General features: G+C 37.7%; 1 protein-coding gene and 1 pseudogene across 1 annotated transcript; both read right to left on the reverse strand.

Moving 5' to 3' along the window:
• Window positions 1-686: 686 nt before the first annotated feature.
• Window positions 687-8,205, reverse strand: LOC129876070 (DNA-directed RNA polymerase III subunit 2). Its single transcript, XM_055951375.1, has 7 exons — window positions 8,068-8,205; window positions 5,517-7,115; window positions 3,150-3,266; window positions 2,973-3,053; window positions 2,572-2,676; window positions 2,407-2,487; window positions 687-2,320 (listed from the first exon to the last, which is right to left on the reverse strand). The coding sequence occupies exons 2-7, from the start codon at window positions 7,092-7,094 to the stop codon at window positions 821-823; spliced, it is 3,462 nt and encodes a 1,153-aa protein (XP_055807350.1). The 5' UTR covers window positions 7,095-7,115; window positions 8,068-8,205; the 3' UTR covers window positions 687-820.
• Window positions 8,206-13,355: 5,150 nt separating this feature from the next.
• On the reverse strand, window positions 13,356-15,424 carry LOC129876774 (uncharacterized; annotated as a pseudogene).
• Window positions 15,425-27,685: the final 12,261 nt, after the last annotated feature.

Raw genomic sequence — 27,685 nt, forward strand, 5'->3', positions numbered from 1 at the left:
AAATTAGGGGTGTTTGAGATATTAGCTAATTTCAAAACTATTTTATCACACCATTTGTACTAAAATGATAGATTGCTATCTCATATATAACACAGAATATCCCAACCCATGGTATCCAGTGCTTAATAAGAAGATGCAACCATCTATCTTAGCATGCAAAGATAAGAGGTGATGGACCAAAATGAACTTTCTTTGATATGTTCATGTCTCCAAATTTGACCACCAGACCACAAATGGAGGTCCTAGATCACATAATTTGGTGATTTTGCAGGCAGAATGTGGATTCACTACTATATATATATTTTTTTTGGTGCGTGTGCGTGTGTGCACAAGGTGGGGTGGGCGGGGAAGGGGCGTGGGGGGACACAGAAATCTACCTATGGAGAAGCTAATATCAACTGGTAACAATTATTTGATACACATTTTGCCCAACATTATCGTATGTGAATTATTAAGGTAGATATGCTGCAAAACTTCACCTATGGTGCAGAATTAGCTATGAATCAAAACTTCACACCACCACAAGAATCACTCATGGTGCATACCCTACATGATAATCAGAACATTCTAAGGCTATGTTTTAATAGCCATCTTAAAACAAGAGGAAGACACTATTCTTCTCACAGCAAAAAGAGCACTCACATTGCTCATATAGAAACCATAAGTACCACTGTTTGTGAGATCACTACTGCCAAGATATGTATATATAGGAATAGTCAAAATTACTTCTTTAAGAGGAAACTCAAAGCAAATAAATTGATCAGGCTATGACAACCATCTATAAGGAAGAACCACACTCCAGATACAAATGACACCATAATCAAGCTTCCGCTAGTTTTAATCGCGGAACGATGTTCATTGATTGAAGCTCCTGGAATAGGAGTTTGCATGCATAAGGCAACTTCATCGTAGATATATTTTCCCCGTTCTTGCACATAGAACAAATGCCAGTCTTCAGCTTGTAGTTGTAGTATCCCAATAGGCCGCATTTTCGGCAAACCTGAACCTCGAATGGATCACTGGAAATCATCAAGCGCTCGTATATCAACATACTGGCACCATAGGCAATCAAACAATCACGTTCCATTTCTCCCACACGTAAACCTCCATTTCTACTCCTCCCTTCGGTAGGTTGTCTTGTCATCATAACACGAGGCCCACTCCCACGAGCATGCATTTTATCTAGGACCATGTGTTTCAGCTTTTGGTAATATATTGGCCCCATGAAGATATACGCTTGTAGTGGCATACCAGTAATACCTGAATAAATAAAATCCTTGCCATTGTAGCTAAATCCATGCTTTATCAGAGTTTCACTGATAGCATCAACCGTGTCTGCATGACCACTGGGTTCTCCAAAAGCACTGCCGTAATGAAACCTACCACATGAAACTCCAGCTTTACTTCCGAGGAGCTCAATCATCTTTCCCACTGTCATTCGGCTAGGAAATCCGTGAGGATTCATAATAAGATCAGGGCAAATGCCACGTTCAGAAAATGGAAGATCTTCCTGTTGTACAATGGTGCCACAGACTCCTTTCTGCCCGTGTCTGCTACTAAACTTGTCACCAATCTCAGGCCTACGGGTATGACGGATCATAAATTTGATGCTTAAATTGTTGTTTCTATCAGAGTAAAGAGCCACTCTATCAACGACAGCTGTCTCCCCTTCAGGACCTTTATAAGTTTGTCTACTTGGCTTGTATGCACTATCCGGCAAGCCCATAGGAGACGTGACTGGTGTCCTCGTGACTGTAGGGGACTCCTTGTTAATATAGATGTCATGATTTCGAACAATTTCTCCTGGAGCAGCCATTCCATCATCATCCAGAATCTGCATCCTATCAGCTTCATATCCTTGACGTTGTGGTTTAATTATTCTATCTGATGTTCCATTCTCATACTTCTGACATATGGCTGAGTATTTTTTCATCACTATGCAACGCCCAAAACCTCGATCTAAAGAAGACTTGTTCATTACTATTGCATCCTCAATGTCATAGCCACTATAACTCATCACAGCAACAGTGGCATTCTGACCAGCCCCTAGTTTATCATACCCAACCAGCTCGATCGTTCTTGTAGTCAGTAAAGGGCGTTGAGGATACACCAAAAGGTAGAGCAAACCGTCCATCCGATTCAACTGGTTATAGGCAATGTTTCCCATAGCTTGCTTACCCATAGCACACTGATAGGTATTCCTAGGGGACTGATTGTGATGAGGATAAGGTATCAAACCAGCACAAACACCTAAGATTGTGAAAGGCTCAATCTCAATATGTGTTGTCTCTGGTGTCGCCTCCTTTTCGTATAGAGCAATCTGAAAAACATGCATTTTTGCAGTCAGTTCTAGCATAATAAATACTCTTTAACATAAAATGTACTTTTCATTTGCTTGACACAGACCAATGTGTTGTTCTCCTCGTTGACATCAAGATATTCTATCAAACCATCCTTTAGAAAGCTGTCGAAGTCACGCACACCATCCTTCAATAAAAAAACAAATGGATCAGATGTGGAACGGACATGAAAACATACAGCTCAGATGTAAGATCCAGGTAAGATGAGTACCCTCAACTCTCTCATGTGGTGCTCTTTGATCCTGGAAACACCTTTGTCAGCAATGACAAGTGGACGACAAACACGTCCACCGTCTGAAGCAATGTAGACACAGCGCTGCAAGAGATTTCCTCCAACTTATATATAATCATTCACATCATACTAATTATTCACCAGAAAATTTCAAATGATAAAAGAAAAGAGGAAAAATGTAAATATTTTGCTAACAGCATCACTATGGTGGAGCAAACCAAAAACTACCAGAGATATAAGAATTGTCTATAAGGCTCTGAATCCAGTCTTCATCCTGACAGATTGAACCAAAAGGGATTTGAACCCCAACATAGGTAGTTTTAACAAGTGACAAAATCAATACTAGGACGAAGATGCAAAAAAACCAACTCTCAAATTACCTGCTTTTCATTCACGAAGATGCTTACAAACTCCCCAATTTTACCAGCCCTCCGTAGCCTCCTCATTGCATTAGCAAATCGCTGATTAAAGGAACAGATTATGGGTGAAAGGTAAACTACAAGCCTATCTTCAGATGCAGAAATTTGAGAAATATAGTTGTTCCACTTCGAACATACCTGTGGACTCTTGTGCTTGCCTAGAATAAGTCCATTTAATGTGATAAGATAGGAAGTTGGCATGTGAAGTTCTTCTGGCGAAAGTTGTTCCAAGTCCTCGACACCCAAGTAGTAGCACTGTTCCAAAAGTTCAGTTACATGCCACAGAAGTGAAGTGGAAACTAACCAACTGAAACTAGCACAAAATGAAAAGTTGGATTTTGCTGTGGCTATTAATGCAAAATACAACACAATAGGAAGTTAACTATGTCTTACAACCTCCTACCATCTATTGTACCAGGTAAGTCAGCCCATTAAGGCTAGGGGTGGCAAAATCATTCCCAACCCGCCCAACTCGTTTAAGTTTGGGTTGATATGTAACCCGAATTGTACCGGGTTAGCCCAGTGGTCTGGGCTTGGGACTTCCATGTTGGAGGTCTCAAGTTCGAAACCCTTGCCAGTGAAAGGAAGGGGTTTGTATTCTGGATCGAGCTCGTCGCACTGGACTTGCCTAGTGCGGGTTACCTCTCTTGTGTGGTTTGCGAATTATTGCATAGGAGCGACTAGTGGCGGACCCAGGATTTTTAATAAGGGGGTTCAAAATCTGAAAAAGTAGACACACGAACTAGCCGAAGGGGGTTCGACATCTACTATTTATACATAAAAAAATATTTTAACCATGTATAAATAGTATAATTTTTCGCCGAAGGGGGTTCGGATGAACCCCCTAATTACATGCTAGATCCGCCCCTGGGAGCGAGGTTTTTATCTTGTGCACACCAAAAGGGTAGCGGCTGGGGGTTTTCCTTGTCATCAAACAAAATATATGTAATCCGAATTGACTAGTGAAAAATTTTGTCAAAATATTTTTTAAAATTTGATATGTTATATATAGCCATAATAAAGAAAAAAATAAATTTATTATTTACTAAAATATTTTAAAAGAACAAATAAAACAATTAAACTTAGTAAAAATTGAATTGGGTTGAGTCTTGACCCGTTCTATAACCCATTATTTGACCCGTTTTGACCCAAGCAAATATGGGTTGGGTTGGGTCTTTGACCCATTTGTTGTCTTAACCCATTATGACCCGCCCAATTGCCACCCTTAATAAAGGCCCAAGGAGATGATGACAGTCTCATTTTCTTTGAGCTCACCTTTTCAACATGACCGTTACCAACTATCTACGAATTACGAAGACCAACATGAAGTAAGGAAGGTATGATTCTCCTCATTCCTGACTATACATTCAAGTCCATTTAGACCTGTCACATTCCAATATTCAAGACTACAAATTCTCAACATTTTCTACTAGCATACAATTCTGAAGTTATCAATATCAAAGTACCTAATAAATCCCTAAATGAGATATAGCATGCAAACCTGTGATACCAACAAGTTTCACCATGTTGATCCTAAGCGCAAAGCAGTTTTTAAAACACAGAAAGTATGATATGGAAAATACAAAGATATGTGAAATCATTACAGAGAACAAGATTACGATCAGCGAATTGCATTTCGGAGATTATAACCCCATCAACTCCCGCTGGACATTTTTTTCAACAATTAACAAGCTCCTACTCACATAAAAGAAATTATCCTCCCCATGTTTTTTCTTTTGATTGATTTTTTTCTTATCAGAGTAAAGAAACAATGAGGCTAAGATAAGAAGAATTAGATTGTTGTGCTATATCTAGATTACACATGAGAATATTCCCATAATTAGAAATCCGATGGATAAAACTTTTCATATTCTCATCTAGAAATCCTACACAAGGAGCTGTCTTTATGTTGTTATCACCAGTTCAATTAGAGTTTAAACTTTTTCATCACTTGTTTCTCCTAGGAAAAAAACAACAACTAATACATAACATTCCACAGGTAGATTAGTTTACAACAACATATAGTGTGTACACAAACCTTGCCCCTACCTTGGAAGGTAGAAAGGTTGTTTCAGATAGACCTTCGGCTCAAGTAAAAGCACTTCAAAGCAATTCGGGGGAAAAAGAAAACTACGGGAGTGAAGAAGCAGCACAGAACTAAAGAAAGCATGACAGAACATTCTTAAAAGGGGACAGTAACTACAACACAGGTAGATTAGTTAAATTTTAAAAAATTATAACATTGGGATCGACAGATTAACAAGGATATAAACAATCACATTCCTGGGCTTCCTTGTTTCCATGAAAGCTACTAAACATAATCCTCAACTTCTGATTTTAACTTTTATAATGATCATAGTCCACTTGTGATTTTGAGATCTATAATATCAACTGTAAAAGCTCAGAGTTAAGAAATAAACAAACAAAAATTCAGGATACAACTTGTCCGACTTCATTACACTCTTAAATACTAGGCGGGGGAAACATAAATAATAGAGACTGTACCAAAGACATAATAGGGCGCTCATCCTCATCCGTCGTAACATGAGTCATCAAGGCCAAGTTTTTCACCAATCCACAAGCTTCACCTTCTGGGGTGTCACAAGGGCAAAGCATGCCAAACTGGCTAGGTTGCAGTGCTCTAGGACCACTAACTTTTCTTGACTTTTCGAATTGTGGTGAGATCTTTGTCATGTGACCCAATGATCCAATGTATGATAGCCTAGCAACAACCTGAGTCATGCCCTTCCTGTGCATCCTAAATCGTTTAACATCCCAATTGCCTGTAGATAGGGTTCTCTCCAGGCCCATAGTAATACTATCTTTGACTATGTATTGAGAAATGTCCAAACGGCTGGAGCGACTTGGCCTGGCTAGAAGAGTATCGATTGTCCTCCTAGCTTCATCATTCATCGTCTTGAACAAATCCTCAAAAAGGAGAGATAGTAGCTGACCGGAGAGCTCCAATCTTTTGTTCCCCACATAGTCCTTGTCATCCATTGCATCCTTGTTTAAGATTGCTTCCATCATGCGCCTCATCATTACTGCAACATATATGCATTTTTTGCGGAAATTATGTTGATGGACCGGAACATTTGCAAGAAATATGTCACGAAGAATACTCAAAGATCGGGCTCCCTTCTCAACTGGGCCAGTAGAATATGAAGGCATTTTAAGCATCTTCTCACTCTCGAGAAACTCCAGTGCTTGATGTTGTGTATACAACTTGAGATCTGCACACTCCTCGATTGATGGCAAAAGCAGGGCACTAAACCGAGGATCTCTTCCTATCATTTGCACAACCTCTTGATCGCTCTCCATTCCCATTGCCTTCATGACAACCATTATGGGGACCTTGGTTTTGAACATATTCAACTCTAAGTATACCTTTTCTTTTTCCATTTTTATAATTGTTTTGCTCTTTGTTTTTTCTGTGCTGCTGGTAACAGATGCTTGTACACAACCTTTTTTATCTGTATCGATGATTATCCTGTTTTTCGAGAGCTGCTCTTGAATTAGAATTACCTTCTCAGTGCCTTTAATTACAAAATATCCTCCAGGATCAAGTGGGCATTCTCCAAGTCTTGCTAGTTCATCTTCATCTTTCCCATAGAGGACACAGCAACTGCTTCTTAGCATAATTGGCATCCTTCCAATGATAACGTTCTTCTTTGTTGACACTGATGTTTGCCCATGACTTCCCGTCGTGTAGTCAATGGTGACATAAATTGGTGCTGCATAGGTACGGTCAGATAGTCGGCATTTCTGTGGACATAATTTCTCAGTTACAGCATCAAAAACCATTGATGGTTCACCAATGTGGACATCCCTGTACCGAAGATAAATATTGGGGTCCAATGTTGATCTAATCTCCTGATTCGCTCGGACAATCTTCTTTATTTCCGTCCTAACAAAATAATTGAAGGAGTCCAAGTGTTGCTTCACCAATCCTCTCACCTTTAGGAATTCTGGAACAAGTTGATATTTGTCGACCAAATTCTTAATGGGAGAAGCAAGATGCTGCTTGTCAATTCCCTGGTTTGAGTCCTCTGTCGTATTGGACATGGTAGAATCATAACCCATACCTCCTGCCAATCAATTTTCCTGCAGAAAAAACCCAGAAACAATGAGATTGTAGAAGCAGCAGCAAGGATGGGAGTCGAAACAATGCAAGATGATTACTTTTCCCCTGCCATGACAAGGTATAAAGCACAATTAGTAGGGGGCTAATTCAAGAGCAATTACACACAAATATACAAGCAGAACTATTAACCATCACTAGCAGCTTGTATTCAGAAAGTGACATGTTCATGTAATGAGAAAGATGCAGGTATACATACAAAAGTATGAGTGGCAAATTCCTTACAAATTTCTGCTTTATTACGACCACATTTCAAAAAAAAAAAAAAAGTTTCATAGCTGGCCACTCCAACACAGTATCATTTAGAGAATCATACAAACTTTTTAAGTATTTAGAGAATCATAGTATATGTTGCCATCTATCCGCATTCTACCATCTAGAAATCAACATAAGTACACAGAAGAAAAACTCAAAGCAAAAATTGCCTAGCATGCATCTACTTTTGCAATATACTCATTTTCTTCTCTTCATAGTTCATCTTCACAATTTTTTCTTCCAATACCAAATCATTCTTACTTCTCATGTCCAACACAATTGAACCATTGCGAAAAATTGAGGATTGGGAATCAAAGCCCTAAAGCATTGCAACAACTATCTGACTATTTTAATCCCCAAATTCTTTCACTGAGTGAATACTAATTATTTGATTCCTTCTAAAGTCCGGTACACCAAAGCTCCGTGGTTCGCGAGAAGGAAAAAGGATGTTGCATCTGGCACGAGATGATAAAGAGAGAGCTTCGTCTATCGATGAACAGCGGATTGACGGAGCTCTTGGCATTGCTTTGTTTTGCGATTCTTCATCCACCGATGGAGAAAATGCTCCAGTTTTCCCGCTATATGTGTGCGTCTGGGGAAAGGATCGGACAACTAAGGGTCAAAACTTAACAACTGAAACTAAAGAGGAAGAAGGCTTACGATTTCAAGCACAAGTTTTAAGGCCGATTGCTCGTTTGCACTTCCTTCTTCAGAGCTCTGCTCCAAGGGTTTAATGGAACCCAGCCAAAGTGAAGGCAAAAGAGTGAGGGTTTTAGGGAAAAAGGAAAAAGGAAAATGAAAGCTAGCACGTTAAAAAAGAATTTTATGTAAATAATTATGGAAGATTAAATAATTATTAGGAGTCAATCAAATAAGTACTATTTTACCATAAAAATTATTCATTTTTTTCAGAATAATTTCACTCTATTTGACAAACGTGTTTAGCCATGGAAATTTTAAATTCAATGTAAAATTATATTTCCAAGTTAGAAAACAAATAACCTTTTTTTAAACTCATTTTTACTTTCGAAATTGTATTTAAATATATTTGAATATGAAGTCTTTAACACCAACAACAATGAAATCCCACGTAGTACTCCGAAAGTGAGCTCCAAGAAGTTTACTAAAATAAAATAATTTTTTTTGTAATTTGCTACAAGAAGTCTACTAAAAGTATATTTGTGCCAATTTGGTATTTCTATTTTATTAAACTACTAGGTAATTTGCCCGTGCTTTACACAGTCACGAATGACTTATCTCATTAAACTTATGTAAGATTCACACTAATAATGTTTCAACGTAAATTTTATATTATCACATACCTTAAAAACCTTTTTAATAAATGAATGTAAAAGTATTATATTTGATCACTTTAGTAAATAACTTATGCTGATAAAGATCCCCTTCATGTAATTTAAAGAGAACTAAAATTTATAAAACTAAATTCAGGTTGTGTTTTATATACTATATCATCATGTCTTATGCCATTGTTAGAAACGGAAACGAAGGTGTATTTAGCAGCAAGATTTTAGTCATCTATAAATTTAAGCTCTAGAAGAATAGATGAGCATTGGCCTAACCAAAATCATCAGATGTAAAAAAAAGGGTACATTTTGAAATTTCATAACAATTACGACACTCTTTATCAATGACATTTAGTTGATTGTCATCATCTTGATCTCCCCCTCCTAAAAACAGAGAGCTTCCTTTTCTGGACATAACCATGTGCGTGTTGATCAAAATATAGAACCAAAAAATTTCAACATTGTAAGAATAACATTAGTCAGCCAAATGTGACGATGAAAATTTAGAATTGAAAGGTTATCGAAAACACACAACTTTGAAGAACCGCATTTAAAGGCAAGACATTTATTTCAAGCTCTAACACAGGACAAATGAATGTGCTAACTGCAATCAAATAAACTCACATCAAAAGACAGAATATTCGCAAGAAAAATTTATTTTGTGTTGAGATATTAGAAGTTAACTAAATATCGCGGATTTATAAGCAACACTTGAGGTAAAGATTGCTACCTATCACTATTTTGGTCTTACTTAAATAATCTTCCTACCTCATCCTCGAAAAAGAACACATCAACAGTTTCGCTCAAAATATATTGCGATAGTGCTTTACAAACCAGTTCAAAGAAGGGTGGAAGTAGAATGCCTACAGCACATGACAGAAACAACATATTTGTTTGTTTTAAAGAGTAATAAATCCACAATGTTCTAAGGAGTTTATATTCATATTTATAGGTTGCCATGGGGTTCTTGAATCTCCTCCTCCTAATTATAACGATTGTTTCACACTTTTTTCAACATTGTGTGTAGTAAATATCTAATTAATTAGGTTGCACATATTTTGTTGTCAATTGTTTTTCAAAGAAAGGACATAATTAGAAAGAAAAATCATCTAAATTTATGTAGCTTTATGCACTAAACACATGTTTTTTGTCTAACCTGTGGATTTACTTGAAGGTATCTGTTCACGCTTTAAGAGGTATTTATCGAATTAAATTGCAGAAAGTTAATGTGTTTTAACATGATCGTATGTATTCTAACATAAACATATGTGTTATCTATTATTCATATAAGCAGTATAATTCGGATATGCTTTCACTGTGCATATATAATTTTCCAACATGATGGTTATTTTTCCTTTTTGGTAATTAATGTGTTCTGTGGATGTAATTCTTCTTTATTTATTTTTTACTTCAATTAACAAAACAATCTAATTGCAATCATCTATTTGTGACTCTCAATTTTTTTCTTCTCTTGCAGAGGAATTGACACTCTTAATAGCTATAGGTAGTGAAGTAATGAATTTACAAATCTAATCTTATCTAACATAAAGCACACAAAAAAATTATACTGATGAATTGGAGTAGCAATTTCATCACGGAACAGGTAAATGTGGTCATCCTCCATGTCTTTTCCTTACTGAAGATTTTGGAAGAGCAAATCTTCTATGACGAAGTGACAAAATTCTTATGATTGTGACTAAGATCTTTTTGTCATAGGCACTTAAAGAGATTGCTATTTAGCGGCAATGATGGATATGTTGGTGTGAAGAAAGAAGTGAAGCAGGATATATGATCATTCACAAATATGTGTTTACCTTTTAGATATTGTATATCAAAAGAAACGTATTTGATTTCACTATCTGAAAAGTCGTCCAACTCATTGCAACAGTTATCATATAATAGCTCAGTTTGTAACAACTATAGGCCTGTAATATTGTAAGACCATGGAGTGCTCAGTTTTAATACATGAAATTTCAAATTATAGGACCGAGCAGATTTTCACGACTGTTATGAATCTCAATATATAATGATGTTTAATTTAAACTTTCTCTGCTTTCACAATTTTTTTGCGAAAAATGAGATTATCATGTACAAAAAATCTATTAATCCCGACATCCATTATAAAGTACTTAAAGTGAAAGCTTTTGCAGATATACTTTCTGTTTATCTCTATATTATTTACTGGAACAACTTCATCAATTTGTAGATCGATCAAGGCAAAGAAATTCACTTGTTCCAATGGATGGTTCAATGAACAGGAAAATTGATGTACAACTTGTGATGGGAATTTGATAATGAGATAGATAAAAGGAAGAACCAGTAGAATTAATGAAAAACATTGCACATTCAGATCTTGGTCACAAACAGAAGTGTAAGTGTATCGAATTTGTTGTGTAATGAAAAGTTGTATGGAAAAGGGCCAAAATTATCCTTGAACTTCGAAAAATAGTTCATCCATGCCCTTCGTTATACTTTAGGGCCAATTATACCCTTACCGTTATAATTTGGGCCAAATATGCCCTTGAGTATAATAGAGTGCCACGTGTCGGTTTCTTAGTGACCAACTTATTTCTCCTCTTATTTTTTCATCCGGATCAAATAAATATAGATCCGACCCAATCAATTTAGTACCCGACCCATCAATAACATATCATACCCAAATAAACCTAAACCTAACCCATCAATAACGCTGCTCTCTCTCTCTCTTCTCTCTCTAAAAAAATGCATACCATCTCTCTCTATCGTCTTCAACCTCCATTTCAACTCAATTTTGGAATCTGGTTGATGTTTTTGTATACCTCTGAAGCGAAGATGGCCTCAGCACAGAGTCTTTCACATCAGCCCCGATTCTCGCGGCTGATGAAAACTCGTTGTTCTTAACCTTACTAGTCCAATCAAACGGTAAAACATTTTCTTTATCACAAAGATTGGATTTTTCAGGTGCATCATTCTCTTTATTATCAGAAATAACTAGTTGGTTCTGAAGCAAATGGACACGCAATGCTTCTCCACCATTGTTGCTGCTACGATTTTGTCCGAGCTCATTTAAGGGATTATCATAAAGAAAATTATATGAATTTGAAGAACGAAGTGGGTTTGTAGTTTTCTTAAAGCCGGACATTTTTGAACACCCAATTTGAGAAAAAGAGCAGAACAACAGGTTATGAAGTGTAGTAAATTGAGATGTGCAGAAACTGCAGACACTGTGTTAGTCGGTGATTGATGGGCACAGAGTTGAGTTTTATGTGTTGAAGAAACCATTTATGGATGAATTCTTGGAATTTTTGAGCTACAAGTTTGATAAATGAGAATATGATACATAAACTTTAAGCAGTAAAGTTTGATACATGAGAATATGATACATAAACTTTCATCTTATATTCGAGTTTGATACATGAGAATAACTGATACTAAGTTGTAGATGTATCAGAAGTAGTAAGTTGATACATAAGTTGACTTGATACATAAGTTGTAGCTGATACATAAGTTGTTGCTAATATATAGTTGATAAATTTGTAGATGCTTCTACAACTTATGTATCAGCTGCAACTTATGTATCAGCTACAACTTATGTATCAAACTTTACTGCTTCTGATACATCTACAACTGGGGTTTTTCCCAACAAATACAACTTATGTATCAGCTACAACTTATGTATCAAGTCAACTTATGTATCAGCTATAACTTATGTATCAAGTCAACTTACTGCTTCTGATACATCTACAACTTATGTATCAGCTGCAACCTATGTATCAACTTAATGCTTCTGATACATCTACAACTTATGTATCAACTGCAACTTATGTATCAAGTCAAATTATGTATCAACTACAACTTATGTATCAGCTACAACTTATGTATCAAGTCAACTTATGTATCAGCTACAACTTATGTATCAAGTCAACTTATGTATCAGCTGCAACTTATGTATCAGCTACAACTTATGTATCAGCTACAACTTATGTATCATCTGCAACTTATGTATCAAGTCAACTTATATATCAGCTACAACTTATGTATCAAGTCAACTTATGTATCAGCTACAACTTATGTATCAACTGCAACTTATATATCAGCTACAACTTATGTATCAACTGCAACTTATATATCAGCTACAACTTATGTATCAGCTACAACTTATATATCAAGTCAACTTATGTATCAACTACAACTTATATATCAACTTATTGCTTCTGATACATCTATAACTTATGTATCAGCTATGTATCAACTGCAACTTATGTATTAAGTCAACTTATGTATCAGCTACAACTTATGTATCAGTTATTCTCATATATCAAACTCGAATATAAGATGAAAGTTTATGTATCATATTCTCATGTATCAAACTTTACTGCTTCTGATAGATCTCAATTTACTACACTCCATACATATTTCAACTGCACAACTGCAGTTTTTGCACATTACAACTGCATATTTCAACTGAACAACACAACTATACATTCATCAATATTTCAGTAAAACTAAATATAATTAAATTTGACAAAACAACTGAACATTTCAAACACCATAATAGTTGTATGGATGCCACACTATAACCCCAAAAACTAATACACCACAAGTCTTAAGTAGTAAATACATCACCATAATTCATAAAAAATAATAACATTTCATAAAGCTAAATCAATTGTTAGGTCCCCTTCTTGGATTCAATTTCCCAATCCCCTCTTGAGCTTTAGCCTCCAACTTGCTGGTAGTAAATGCATCATTCCCTTGCCAAGTAAATCTTGTTAATGAGACTGGAAGATTGGTTGCCTCACTAACACCATTGGCGTCACCTCTAAAGCTTATTGCCCTTCTACCTGTTGGTTCTTGCGCTTTCTGCTTCATTTGAAGTCTTGTGGAAAATTCAAAAATCACTATGGACCTTGGAAAAGGGTCTTCATCATCTTCCTCAACTGAGGGATAGTCAAAGTTAGGAAATGGGGTGCTGCTACTAGGCATGGGCTGACTGTCTTGAGTTGGTTGGGGGATGTTAAGTTGATTTCTTCTTCAACTTGGGAATTTTCATCTTCATCAACTAAGCTCCGAGTCTGTCTCTTTTTGCCTCTAGCAGGATGTCTTTTCTTAGCTTGTTGCTTGCCTTTCTTTGGCTACAAAAAGGTGAAAAAATCATTAGAAAATAGTTAATTATACTAATATTAGATACACAACAGTTAATAGATGTGTTGATTTACCTTGCCACAACCCCTAATATTATGATTTGGCTCTCCACAGTTGTTGCAAGTCATCACTCTACCTTTCCTTGAAAGCTTCCATTCACCTTGCCTCTTAAAGGCCTCATCTTTCCCTCTATCCCTCTTAATCCTGGGTCTACCGGCAAGTTTGACCAAAGATGGTGGTTCCATAGGGTCAACATTCCAAAACTCTATGCCCCTAACCGGTTGCAACTTGTGTTTGTATGCTAGCTTAAATGCCTCCTTGCTATGATACCAATGTATCTCAGAAATAGGGTTAATTTTCTTGTGAATCATGGCCTTGATTGCATGTGGGCATGGAATTCCAGTAAGGTCCTATGTCCTACAAGTACACCGCTTTTGCCTCAAATTCACCACATGTCTATCATGTCCGTCTGTTACCTCATATCCACTGTCTCCATTACCATTGACCTTGCACACTTGGGCTATTTTCAAATATTCATTATACAACTTCATTATATTAGGACTAACCAAACCATACCACTTACTCACAAACTCATCATTTTCTCTTAACCTATTCATCACCTTAATCCTTATGTCATCCAACATCCCAATAATGGGCTTATACCTTGCTTCAAGTATCCAAGAATTGAATGACTCAGTAAAATTATTGTCCACTCCTTGATTCTTACAGACTGTATCAAGATAAGCTCTACACCATATTTCTGGAGGATACCTGCTGGTTAAGTCCTTTGCAGCAAGTTCATCCAACTGCTTCATCTGTTCAAGTTGGTCTCCAAACTCCTTAGCATAGGAGGACTATGCACCCCACCATAAAAGCTTCTTTAACTCACCTTTTCTCCACCTTTTGCACCAATTTGCCTTAATGTGCTTTACACAAAATCTCTGATGTGCTTCAGGCAGTACATTCTTTGCTGCATCAACTAGTCCCTATATATAAGAAATAAATAATGCTAAATATTTACACAGATTTAAAAAAATAGATTTAAAAATAAATAAAAAAGTAGATTTAAAAAATAGATAAAAAATAGTATAGTTTACCTGTTGCATGTCTGATATGAAGGTTATTCCTTTGCCATTATGGAGTTCAAGTGAATTTTGTAACTGCTGTAAGAACCATATCCAAGTTCTCTTAGTCTCTTTATCAACCACTGCCCATGCTAGAGGGTAAAATTGATTCATACTATCTTGACCAACAGCAACCAATACTTGACCCTTGGCTTTTCCTTTAAGGAATGTACCATCTACCCCAATAAATGGTCTTAAACCTTCCTTAAAACCCATTTTCAATGCATTGAAACAAATATAAATTCTTAGAAATTTTCTTTTACCTTGAGCTAGTGCCTCTTTGGACAAATTAATGACAACATCACTTCCTGGATTTGATTCTCTCAATTCATTTGCATAGGCCTCCAGTTTTTTGTAATTATCTGTAAAACTACCTTCCAGAGTTTCCAGGACCTCTCTTTTGGCTCTTTTATATTTTCCTTCACTTACATTTAAATCAAAAACTCTATGTAAGTCAGCCCTCATATCTTTTACCTTGTATTTTGGGTCATCTTGTAACTTTCCCTTGAAATATTGAGCTATGATACTAGAGTTGATCAGTGGTTTATCATACACTACACCACAATCACTATGAAGAATTAAAGTCTTAACAGTCACCCCAACAGTAGTGTTATCATCAGATATGTGGCATATAAATGGGCATCCTACAACATCTCATGAATATCTCACCCTATGCGTATCACTTTTTTCAACAACTAACTTTTTCTTGTTTGCCAGTGCATAAAGTCTACAGAAATTCCTTGCTTCTGGTATGTCCTTGAAGGTCATACCCTTAACTAACTCCCTAAAATTATTCAAATTTTTAGTGATATCCCTTCTCTTATGGGTAGCAAGTTTCTCTAATTCCTCACTATTCTATTCTGGACAATCAAATGCCATACCATTATCATCCTAAGTGTCACTACAATCTGTCCCAACTTCAGTAACAAAATTAGGTACTAAAGAAAGTGATTCATCATTTTGTAGAACATTTGGAACATGCACATCTGTCCCAACTTCATTAACAAAATTAGGTACTAAGAAAAATGATTCATCACTTTGTAGAATATTGGGAACATGCACAACTATTTCACATTCATCAGTAGCAAAAAAATGAATGACATGGTATTCTTCGGAGATAAATGATAATAATTTCCTAATACTTTCATCACCTTCTAATTCAAAGTACTTTTCAGATGGTCCAGCAACAATTAATTGTTGGACACCTACAAATTCTAAATGGAAAATGTACTCATTTACAATGTCAATATAAGATAAGAGATCAGATCATACTCTCTCCAATAGTGAATCCATTTCTTTTCATACAATACATGTGGTTCTCGAATTCAATCACCACCATGATGGAAGAATAAGTTGACTTTTATTATCTTAACAAGCTGCAATTAATTAGTAAGTAAAAGTTAATGTAAATGAGTAGACAAAATAAAACTCTGGACAAAACTTATTTTCTAACTCCCAAAATGATCTAAGCCTAAACAACAAATGAAGTTCTCATTATTGTTTATCACCAAAAAATGAAAATAAATTATTTTTTAAAATTGATTAAGTCAAGCATAGGGTAACAACAAATGAAATTTGCGTTGTTGTATATTTCCTTCGGAACTATATCATAACCACAAAGAAAAGGGGGAAAAACAAACAATTGATAATAAACTAGGAATATAAAACTGTTGGGCAAAACCCCAAATTTCAAAAAATAAAAAATCACCAGATTTCAAAAATAAAATAAAATCAACCTCCATTAATGTTCAGACTTAACAATCCGCAACAAGCCTTTAAAAAACTGAAAATACAACAATAGAAGTAGCAGATAAAGAAGATTATGGAGTTTATGAAGAACCTTCTTCCAATAAGAACCTTATGAATAACAACAACAATAGATAAATGCCTATATGTACAATATTTGATGATGAAATGGAGGTTGAAGACGATAGAGAGAGGTGGTATGCATTTTTTAGAGAGAGAAAGCAGCGTTATTAATGGGTTAGGTTTAGGTTTATTTGGGTATGATATGTTATTGATGGATCGGGTACTAAATTGATTGGGTCGGATCTATATTTATTTGATCCGGATAAAAAAATAAGAGGGAAAATAAGTAGGCCACTAAAAAACCGACACGCGACACTCTATTATACTCAAGGGCATATTTGGCCCAAATTATAACGGTAAGGGTATAATTGGTCCTAAAGTATAACGAAGGGCATGGATGAACTATTTTTTGAAGTTCAGGGGTAATTTTGGCCTTTTTCCGAAAGTTGTATACCTAGACATGCCTCCTTTGATAGTAGATCTATTCTTAGAGAAGAAAAAATGTTTTAGTATTTCAATCTCTAAACTTGTCTTTTCAAATGATGTGTCTTTAGGTCTTGTTATTCAAAATCATCCACTTTTCATAGCGCTAATTCGCTTGACAAAAGACATTTCCAGCTCTTTTTCTTTCGGTCAGTACATTCTAAACCTCATATTCTTTGCACGACTTGTAATCTAATGTTGTGTATTAGTTATTTATTGTATTAAGGTTGACCCTAATGTGTCAAAGGCAAGATCTTTGTTGTATTAAGTGGTCAAATATTCGGTCGATGTCAAACACTTACTACGCTGGGCTTTGAACCACGGTTGAAAGGCAGGTAATTTCATATACTGTTGAGTTTGTTGTAGAGTAGTAGAAACTTCATATGAATGTCAGTAAGGATACATCTCGAGATATTTGCCTGGCCTTCAAGGTATTTGTATTGTTTGGTTTTTTTTATCAGCTTAAGAAGTAGTTTATGATAGTTTACACATTTAAAATTATCCCAATCAAAATGATTGTCTACACATCTAAAGTTGAGACCACATACTGGAGTTGCAATTCCACAAATACACATCTGATTCCAACAGTTCTATAACTTATGAAATATAGGAAGCCTCTAATATTGAGTTTCTAATCCTCGCAAAGCTAGTCAAAACGAACGAAGGATGTCATTTTGTCTATCTGAAAACTACACCAATTACTTGCAATTAAATTAAAGGCCGCCACAAGCATGGCACACACATGGGATAATATATAGTGCAAACAATGCAATCACAAAAGTCAAGCAACTCTTCAAGTGGCATATGGTTAACAAATTAGTAATGCATCAAAAATAGTAACGAAGTAGATATTTATGGACATAGATTGAGAACACAATGCCTGTATATAATTATGTAAGTCATAGCACAATAGCGTGTATAAAGCGTTTATGAAATGATTTCCTAGAACAATCAAAAGTGGGTGCAGGTATTGTATAAAGTGATTATTGGCGATGCTACAGTAATTAGGCGATTTTGCCAGCTTTTTATTTGTGTTAGACCACGAATATTTTAGGTGCCGGGTTCCGGATTGAATTTTCTTGGATTCTTCCATAATTGTGTCCGTAATGATCTGGGAAACGACTCCAGTAGTCCTGGTGGCGCTTTAGAGGGGTTTAGGAACATTTTATTGGCGATGCAACAATAATTAGGCGATTTTATCAGTTTTTCGTGTGTGTTAGCCCACAGATTATTTAGGTGCCGGGGGTCCGGGTCGAATTTTCTTAGATTCTTCCATAGTAGCATCCGTAATGACCTAGGAAATGATTCCAGTAGCCCCGACGGTGCTTTAGAGGGGTTTAAGAGGATTTTATTGTAGATGCAACAGAAATTAGGCGATTTTGCCAGTTTTTCGTGTGTGTTAGCTCATAGATTTTTTAGGTTCTGGGGTTTGGGTCAAATTTTCTTAGATTCATCCATAATAGCGTCCGCAACGACTTGGAGAACGACTCCAGCAGCCCCGACAGCGCTTTAGAGGGGTTTAGGAGCATTTTATTGGCAATGCAACAGAAATTAGGCGATTTTGCCAATTTTTCATATGTAATGCCCACAAATTTTTTAGGTGCCGGGGGTCCGGGTCAATCTTTCTTGGATTCTTCTATAGTAGCGTCTGTAACGACCTAGGGAACGACTCCAGGAGCCCCGGTATTGCTTTAGAGGGGTTTAGGAGCATTTTATTGGCGATACAATAGGATTTAGGCAATTTTGCCAGTTTTTTGTGTGTGATAGCACACAAATTTTTTAGGTGATGGGGTTTTAAGTCAAATTTTATTGGATTCTTCCATAGTAGCATCCGTAACGATCTTGGAAATGAATTCAGTAGCCCCGACGGCGCATTATAAGGATTTAAGAAGATTTTATTGGCGACGCAACAGGAATTAGGCAATTTTACTAGCTTTTCGTGTGTGTTAGCCCACAGAATTTTTAGGTGACGGGGGTCCGGGTCGAATTTTATTGGATTCATCCATATTAGCGTCTGTAACGACCTGGAGAACGACTCCAGTAGCCCCGACAGCGCTTTAGAGGGGTTTAGGAGCATTTTATTGTCGACGCAACAGGAATTAAGTTATTTTGGCAATTTTTCGTGAGTGTTAGCCCACAGATTCTTTAGGTGCCAAGGGTCCAGGTTGAATTTTCTTGGATACATCCATAGTAGCATCTGTAAAGACCTAGAGAACGACATCCAGTAGCCCTAGCGGTGCTTAAGAGGGGTTTAGGAGCATTTATTTTGTGAGGCAACATAAATTAGGCGATTTTGCCAGTTTTTTGTATGTGTTAGCCTACAGAATATTAAGGTGCCGGGGGTCCGTATCGAATTTTCTTGGATTCTTCTATAGTGGCATCCGTAACGACTTGGAAAATGACTCCAATAGATCCATTAGCGCTTAAGAGGTGTTTATGAGCATTTTATTAGTGAGGCAACAACAATTATGTGATTTTGCTAGTTTTTTGTGTGTGTTAGCCCACTGAATTTTTAGGTGCCAGGGTTTCGGGTCGCATTTTCTTAGATTTTTCCATAGTAGCATTCGTAACGACCATGGAAAATACTCTAGTAGCCCCAAAAATACTTTAGAGGGGTTTATGAATATTTTATTTGCGACGCAACAGGAATTAGATGATTTTGTCAGTTTTTCGTGTGTGTTAGCCTAAGAATTTTTTAGGTGCCGGGGGTCTGGGTCATATTTTCTTGGATTTTTCAATGGTAGCATCTGTAACGACCTAGGGAACGACCCTAGTAGCCATAGCGGCGCTTAAGAGGGGTCTAGGAGCATTTTATTAGAGATGCAACAGGAATAAGGCAATTTTGCTAGTTTTTCGTGTGTGTTAGTCCACAGATTTTTTAGGTGCCGGGGGTTCGGGTTGAATCTTCTTGGATTCTTCCATAGTAGCATCCATAAAGATCTAGGGTTTATGAGCATTGTATTGGCGATGCAACAGGAATTAGACAATTTTGCCAATTTTTCATATGTGTTAGCCCACAGATTTTTTAGGTGCCGGGGTCCGGGTTGAATTTTCTTGGATTCTTCTATAGTAGCATGCGTAATGACCTAGGGAACGACTCCAGTAGCTCCAGTGTCTCTTTAGAGGGATTTAGGAGTATTTTATTGGCGACGAACCAAGAATTAAGCGATTTTGCCAGTTTTTCATATGTGTGTTAGCCCACAGATTTTTTAGGTGCTGGGGGGTCGGGTCAAATTTTTCTTGAATTCTTCCATAGTAGAGTTCGTAACGACTTGTGAAAAAAATTCTAGTAGCTCCGAAGGTGCTTTAGAGGGGTTTAGAAGCGGTTTATTGGCGACACAATAGAATTAGGCGATTTTGCTTGTTTTTCATGTGTGTTAAACCACAGAATTTCTGGCTGTCAGGGTTACGGGTCAAATTTTCTTGGATTCTTCCATAGTAGCATCCGTAATGACCTAGGGAAAGACTCTAGCATCTCCGGCGGCGCTTAATAGGCGTTTAGGAGCATTTTATTGGCGAGGCAACATGAATTAGGCAATTTTGCCAGTTTTTCGTGTGTGTTAGCCCATAGAATTTTTTGATGCCAAGGGCACGGGTCGAATTTTCTTTATTTCTTCCATAGTAGCATTAGTAATGACCTGGAGAACGACTTCAGTAGCCCCAGCAATGCTTTAGAGGGGTTTATGATCAATCTATTAGCAACGCATTCAGAATAGGCTATTTTGCCAGTTTTTCGTGTGTGTTAGCCTACAAAAATTTTAGGTGCCGGAGATTCGAGTGGAACATTCTTTGATTCTTCCATAGTAGCTTCCGTAAAGACCTAGGGAATGACTCCAATAGCCCCGGTGGCGCTTAAGACGGGTCTAGAGACGTTTTAATCGCGATGCAACAGGAATTAAGCAATTTTGCTAGTTTTTCATGTGTGTTAGCCCACAGATATTTTAGGTGCCCAGGGTACAGGTCAAATTTTCTTGGATTCTTCCATAGTAGCATCCGTAAAGACCTAAGAATCGAATCCAGCAGCCCCGGTGGTTCTTAAGAGGGGTTTATAAGCAATTTATTGGCGATTCAACAGAAATCAGGCGATTTTGCCAGTTTTTCATGTGTGTTAGACCACAGATTTTTTAGGTACTGGTGGTTTGGGTCGAATTTTCTTGGATTCTTCCATATTAGCGTTCGTAACAACCTGAGGAATGACTTCAGTAACCCCGGTGGTGCCTTAGAGGGGTTTAAGAGCATTTTATTAGAGATGCAAAAGGAATTAGGCAATTTTGCCAGTTTTTCGTGTGTGTTAGCCCACAAAAATTTTAGGTGCCGGACGTTCGGGTTATTTTTTTTTATTTTTCCATAATAGCGTTCGTAACGACCCGGGGAACAACTCAAGTAGCCCCGACAGCGCTTTAGAGAGGTTTAGGAGCATTTTTTCGTGTGTGTTAGCCACATATTTTTTAGGTGTCGGGGGTCTTGGTCTAATTTTTTTGGATTCTTCTATAGTAGCGTCTTTAACGACCTAGGGAACGACTCCAGTAGCCCCGTTGGCGCTTAAGAGGGGTTTAGTAGCATTTTATTTGTGACACAACAGGAATTAAGCGATTTTGCCAGTTTTTTATGTGTGTTAGCTTATGGAGTTTTTAAGTGCCGGGGGTCCGGGTTAAAATTTCTTGGATTGTTTCATTGTAATATCCTTAACGATCGGGGTAAAAACTCTATTAGTTCCGGCGGCGCTTTAGAGGGGTTTAGAAGCCTTTTATTGGCGACGCAATCGAAATTTGGCGATTTTGCCAAATTTTCATGTGTGTTAGCCCACATAATTTTTCGGTGCCGGGGGTCCGGGTCGAAGTTTCTTAGATTCTTTCATAGTAGCATGTGTAACGACTTGGGAAACAACTCTAATAGCCCCGACGACACTTTAGAGGGATTTATGAGCATTTTATTGATGAGGCAACAAAAATTAGGTGATTTTGCCAGGTTTTCGTTTGTGTTAGCCAATGGATTTTTTAGGTGCTAGGGGTCCGGGTAGAATTTTATTGGATTCTTCTATAGTAGCGTTCGTAACGATCTGGGGAACGACTCCAGTAGTACCAACAACACTTTAGAGGGGTTTAGGAGCATTTTATTGGCTACGGAACAAGAATAAGACAATTTTGCTAGTTTTTCGTGTGTGTTAGCATTCAAAATTTTTAGGTGCCCGGGGTTCGGATCAAATTTTCTTAGATTCTTCCATAGTAAAGTCTGTAATGACCTGGGGAATGACTCCACTAGCAATGACGACGCTTTAGAGGGGCTTAGGAGCATTTTATTGGCGACAAAATAGGAATTAGGTAATTTTAGCAGTTTTGCGTGTGTGTTAGCCTAAGGATTCTTTAGGTGCCGGGGTACAAGTCACATTTTCTTAGATTTATCCATAGTAGCATCCGTAATAATCTGAGAAACGACTCTAGTAGCCCCAGCAGTCCTTTAGAGGGGTTTATGAGTATTTTATTGGCGACGCACAAGTAATTAGATGATATAGCCAGTTTTTCATATTTGTTAGCCCACAGATCTTTTAGGTGCCGGGGGTCGCATCTAATTTTCTTAGATTCTTCCATAGTAGCTTCTGTAACGACCTAGGAAACGACTACAATAGCTCCGACGGTGCTTAAGAAGGATCTAGGAGCATTTTATTGGCGACACAAAAGAAATTAGACGATTTTGCCAGCTTTTAGTGTGTGTTAGCCCACAGATTTTTTAGGTGCCGGGGTTCGGGTCTAATTTTCTTGGATTATTCCATAGTAGCGTCCATAAAGACCTAGGACTCTAGTAGCCCCGACGGTGCTTAAGAGGGTTCTAGGAGCATTTTATTTGCGACGTAACAAGAATTAGGCGATTTTGCCAATTGTTCGTATGTGTTAGCTTATAGATGTTTTAGGTGTCGAGGGTCCTGGTCGATATTTCTTGGATTCTTCTATAGTAGCATCTGTAACGACCTGAGAAAAACTCTACTAGCTCCGACGACACTTTATAGGGGATTAGAAGTATTTTATTGGCGACGCAATAAGAATTAGGCGATTTTGCATGTTTTTCGTGTTTGTTAGCCCACATAATTTTTAGATGCCAGGGGTCTGTGTCGCATTTTCTTTGATTATTCTATAGTAGCGTTCATAATGACCTGGGAAAAAACTCTAGTAGCCCCGGCATCGCTTTAGACGGATTTAGAAGTATTTTATTGGCTAGACAATAGAAATTAGGCGATTTTGCCAGCTTTTCATTTGTGTTAGCCCAAGAATTTTTTAGGTGCCAGGGGTCCGGGTTGAATTTTCTTGGATTCTTCCATAGTAGCATTTGTAACGATCTGGGGAACGACTCTAATAGCCCCAACGGCTCTTTAGAGGGGTTTAGGAGCATTTTATTAGCGACGCAACAGGAATTAGGCGATTTTGCTAGTTTTTCATGTGTGTAGCCCACAATTTTTTTAGGTGTCGGAGGTCTGGGTCGAATTTTCTTAAATTCTTCCAAAGTAGTATTTTTAACGACCTGGGGAACGACTCTAATAGCCATGATGGTGCTTTAAAGGGGTTTAGGAGTATTTTACTGGCGATGCAATAGGAATTAGGCGATTTTCCTAATTTTTCGTGTGTGTTAGCCCAAGAATTTTTTAGGTGTCGGGGGTATAAGTAAAATTTTCTTGGATCAAGGAAACAACTATAGTAACCCCTACTTTAGAGGGAGTTTGGGATTATTTTATTGGCAAGACAACATAAATTAGGCGATTTTATAAGCTTTTTATATGTGTTAGCCCACAGATTTTTTAGGTGTTGGGGGTCCGGGTCCACCTTTCTTAAATTCTTCCATATTAACATCCGTAACGACCTGGGGAATGACTCCAGTAGCCCCTGTGATGCTTTAGAGGGGCTTAGGAGCATTTTATTGGTGACGCAGAAGGAATTAGGAGATTTTGCTAGTTTTTCATGAGTGTTAGCCCACAGATTCTTTAGGTGCCGGGGGTCCAGATCAAATTTTCATAGATTAATCTATAGTACCATCTGTAACGACCTGGGGAATGACTCCAGTAGCTCTAGTAGTTATTTAGAGGGGTTGAGGAGCATATTATTGGCGACGTAACAGGAATTCGACGATTTTGCTAGTTTTTTGTGTTTTAGCCCATTGAATTTTTAAGTGTCGGGGTCTGGGTCAAATTTTCTTGGATACTTTTATAGTAACGTCCGTAACGACTTGGGGAACGACTGCAGTAGCCCCGGCGGCGCTTTAGAGGGGCTTAGGAGCATTTTATTGGCGACACAACAGGAATTAAGTGATTTGGCAAGTTTTTCGTGTGTGTTAGCTCACAGATATTTTAGGTGCCGAGGGTCCGGGTGGAACATTCTTTGATTTTTCCGTAGTAGCTTTTGTAAATACCTAGGGAATGACTTTAGTAGCTCCGGTAACGCTTAAGACGGGTATATAGGCATTTTATTGGTGATGCAACAGGAATTAAGCAATTTTGCTAATTTTTCATGTGTGTTAGCCCATGAATTTTTTAGGTGCCAGGGTCCAAGTCGAATTTTCTTGGATTATTCCATAGTAGCGTCCATAAAGACCTAGGAAATGACTCTAGCAGCCCCGGTGGTGCTTAAGAGGGGTTTATGAACATTTTATTGGCGACGCAACAGAAATTAGGCGATTTTGCTAGTTTTTTATATGTGTTAGTCCACAGATTTTTTAGGTGCTGAGGGTTTGGGTCAAATTTTCTTGGATTCTTCCATATTAGCATTAATAACGACCTGAAAAATGACTTCAGTAACCCCGATGGTGCCTTAGAGGGGTTTAAGATCATTTTATTAGAGATGCAAAAGGAATTAAGCAATTTTGCCAGTTTTTCGTGTGTATTAGCCCACAGAAATTTTAGGTGTCAGACGTTGGGGTTAATTTTTTTTATTCTTCCATAATAGCATTCGTAACAACTCGGAGAATGATTCAAGTAGCTCCGGCAGTGCTTTAAAGAGGTTTAGGAGCATTTTATTGGCGATGCACCAGGAATTAGGTGATTTTTCTAGTTTTTTTTGTGTGTTAGGTGCTAGGGGTCCAGGTCGAATTTTCTTGGATTCTTCCATAGTAGCATTCGTAAGACCTGGGGAACGACTCCAGTAGCAACAACAACACTTTAGAGGGGTTTAGGAGCATTTTATTGGCTACGTAAAAAGAATAAGATAATTTTGCTAGTTTTTCGTGTATGTAGCACAAAGAATTTTTAGGTGCTCGGGGTCCGGGTCAAATTTTCTTGGATTCTTCCATAGTAATGTCTGTAATGACCTGGGGAACGACTCTAGTAGCCATGACGGCGCTTTAGAGGGGCTTAGGAGTATTTTATTGGCGATGAAACAGGAATTAGGTGATTCTAGCAGTTTTGCGTGTGTGTTAACGTACAGATTCTTTAGGTGTCGGGGTACAGCTCACATTTTCTTAGATTCATCCATAGTAGCATCCATAACGATTTGTGAAACGATCTAGTAGCCCCGACAACGCTTTAAAAGGGTTTATGAGCATTTTATTGGAGTCGCATCAGTAATAAGGCGATATAGCCAGTTTTTCGTGTTTGTTAGCCCATGGATCTTTTAGGTGCCGGGGGTCCGCGTCTAATTTTCTTAGATTCTTCCATAATAGGTTCCATAACGATTTAGGGAACGACTCTAGTAGCCCCGACGATGCTTAAGAAGGATCTAGGAGCATTTTATTGGCGACGCAAAAGAAATTAGGCAATTTTGCCAGTTTTTAGTGTTTGTTAGTCTACATATTTTTTAGGTGCCGGGGTTCGGGTCTAATTTTCTTGGATTCTTCAATAGTAGCGTCTATAACGACCTAGGACTCTAGTAGCCCCGAAGGTGCTTAAGAGGGTTCTAGGAGCATTTTATTAGCAACGTAACAGGAATTAGGGGATTTTGCTAGATTTTCGTGTGTGTTAGCCTATGGATTTTTTAGGTTTCGAGGGTCCAGGTTGATATTTCTTGGATTCTTCTATAGTAGCATCTGTAACGACCTGAGAAAAACTCTAGTAGCTCTGGCGACACTTTAGAGGGGTTTAGAAGTATTTTATTGACGACGCAATAAGAATTAGGCGATTTTGCATGTTTTTTGTGTGTTAGCCCACAAAATTTTTAGGTGTCGGGGGTCTGTATCGCATTTTCTTGGATTCTTCTACAGTAGCGTCCATAATGAGCTGGGGAAAAACTCTAATAGCCCTGGCATCACTTTAGAGAGATTTAGAAGTATTTTATTGGCTAGGCAACAGAAATTAGGCGATTTTGCTAGCTTTTCGTTTGTGTTAGCCTATGGATTTTTTTATGTGCCAGGGGTTCGAGTTGAATTTTCTTAGATTCTTCTATAGTAGCATTCGTAACGACCTGGAAAAGGACTCCAGCAGTACCGACAATGCTTTAGAGGGGTTTGGGAGTATTTTATTGGCTACGAAATAATAATTAGGCGATTTTCCAGTTTTTCATGTGTGTTAGCCCACAAATTTTTAAGGTGACAGGGGTCCGGGTCGAATTTTCTTGAATTCTTCCATAGTAGCGTCTATAACGACCTAGGAATGATTCCAGTAGCCCCAACGGCGCTTAAGAGAGATCTAGGAGTATTTTATTGGCGACGCAATATGAATTAGGTGATTTTGCCAGTTTTTCGTGTGTCTTAGCCCATAGAATTTTTAGGTGCCGGGGGTCCTAATTGAATTTTCTTGGATTCTTCAATAGTAGCATCAGTAACGACTCTAGTATGCTCGATTGCGATTTAGAGAGGTTTACAAGCATTTTATTGGCGAGGCAATAGAAATTAGGTGATTTTGTTAGTTTTTAGTGTGTGTTAGCCTGTAGAATTTTTATGTGTCGAGGGTCCTAGTCTTTTCTTTGATTCTTTAATAGTAGCATCCGTAACGACTCGAGAAATGACTCCAATAGCCCCGACAGTTCTTTAGAGGGGTTTAAGAGTATTTTATTTGTGAGGCAACAATACTTAGGCAATTTTGCCAATTTTTCGTGTGTGTTAGCCCACGGAATTTTTTGGTGCCGAGAGTCCGGGTCAAATTTTCTTGGATTCTTTCGTAATAGCATTCATAACGACCTGTGGAATGACTCTAGTAGCCTTGGAAGCGCTTTAGAGGGGTTTAGGAGCATTTTATTGGCGACATACCTGGATTTAGGCAATTTTGTCAGTTTTTTGCATGTGTTAGCCCACAGATTTTTTAAGTGCCGGGGCTTCGGGTCGAATTTTCTCAGATTCTTTCATAGTAGCATCCGTAACGACTTACAGAATGACTCCAGTAGCCCGGCGGCACTGATGATGGGTGTAGGAGCATTTTATTGGCGAGGCAATAGGGATTAGTCGATTTTTCCAGTTTTTCATGTGTGTTAGCCCATAGATTTTTTAGGTGCTGGGGGTCCTGATTGAATTTTCTTAGATTCT

The sequence above is a fragment of the Solanum dulcamara genome, chromosome 12 (genome assembly GCF_947179165.1).
Source record: "Solanum dulcamara chromosome 12, daSolDulc1.2, whole genome shotgun sequence".
NCBI lineage: Eukaryota > Viridiplantae > Streptophyta > Magnoliopsida > Solanales > Solanaceae > Solanum > Solanum dulcamara.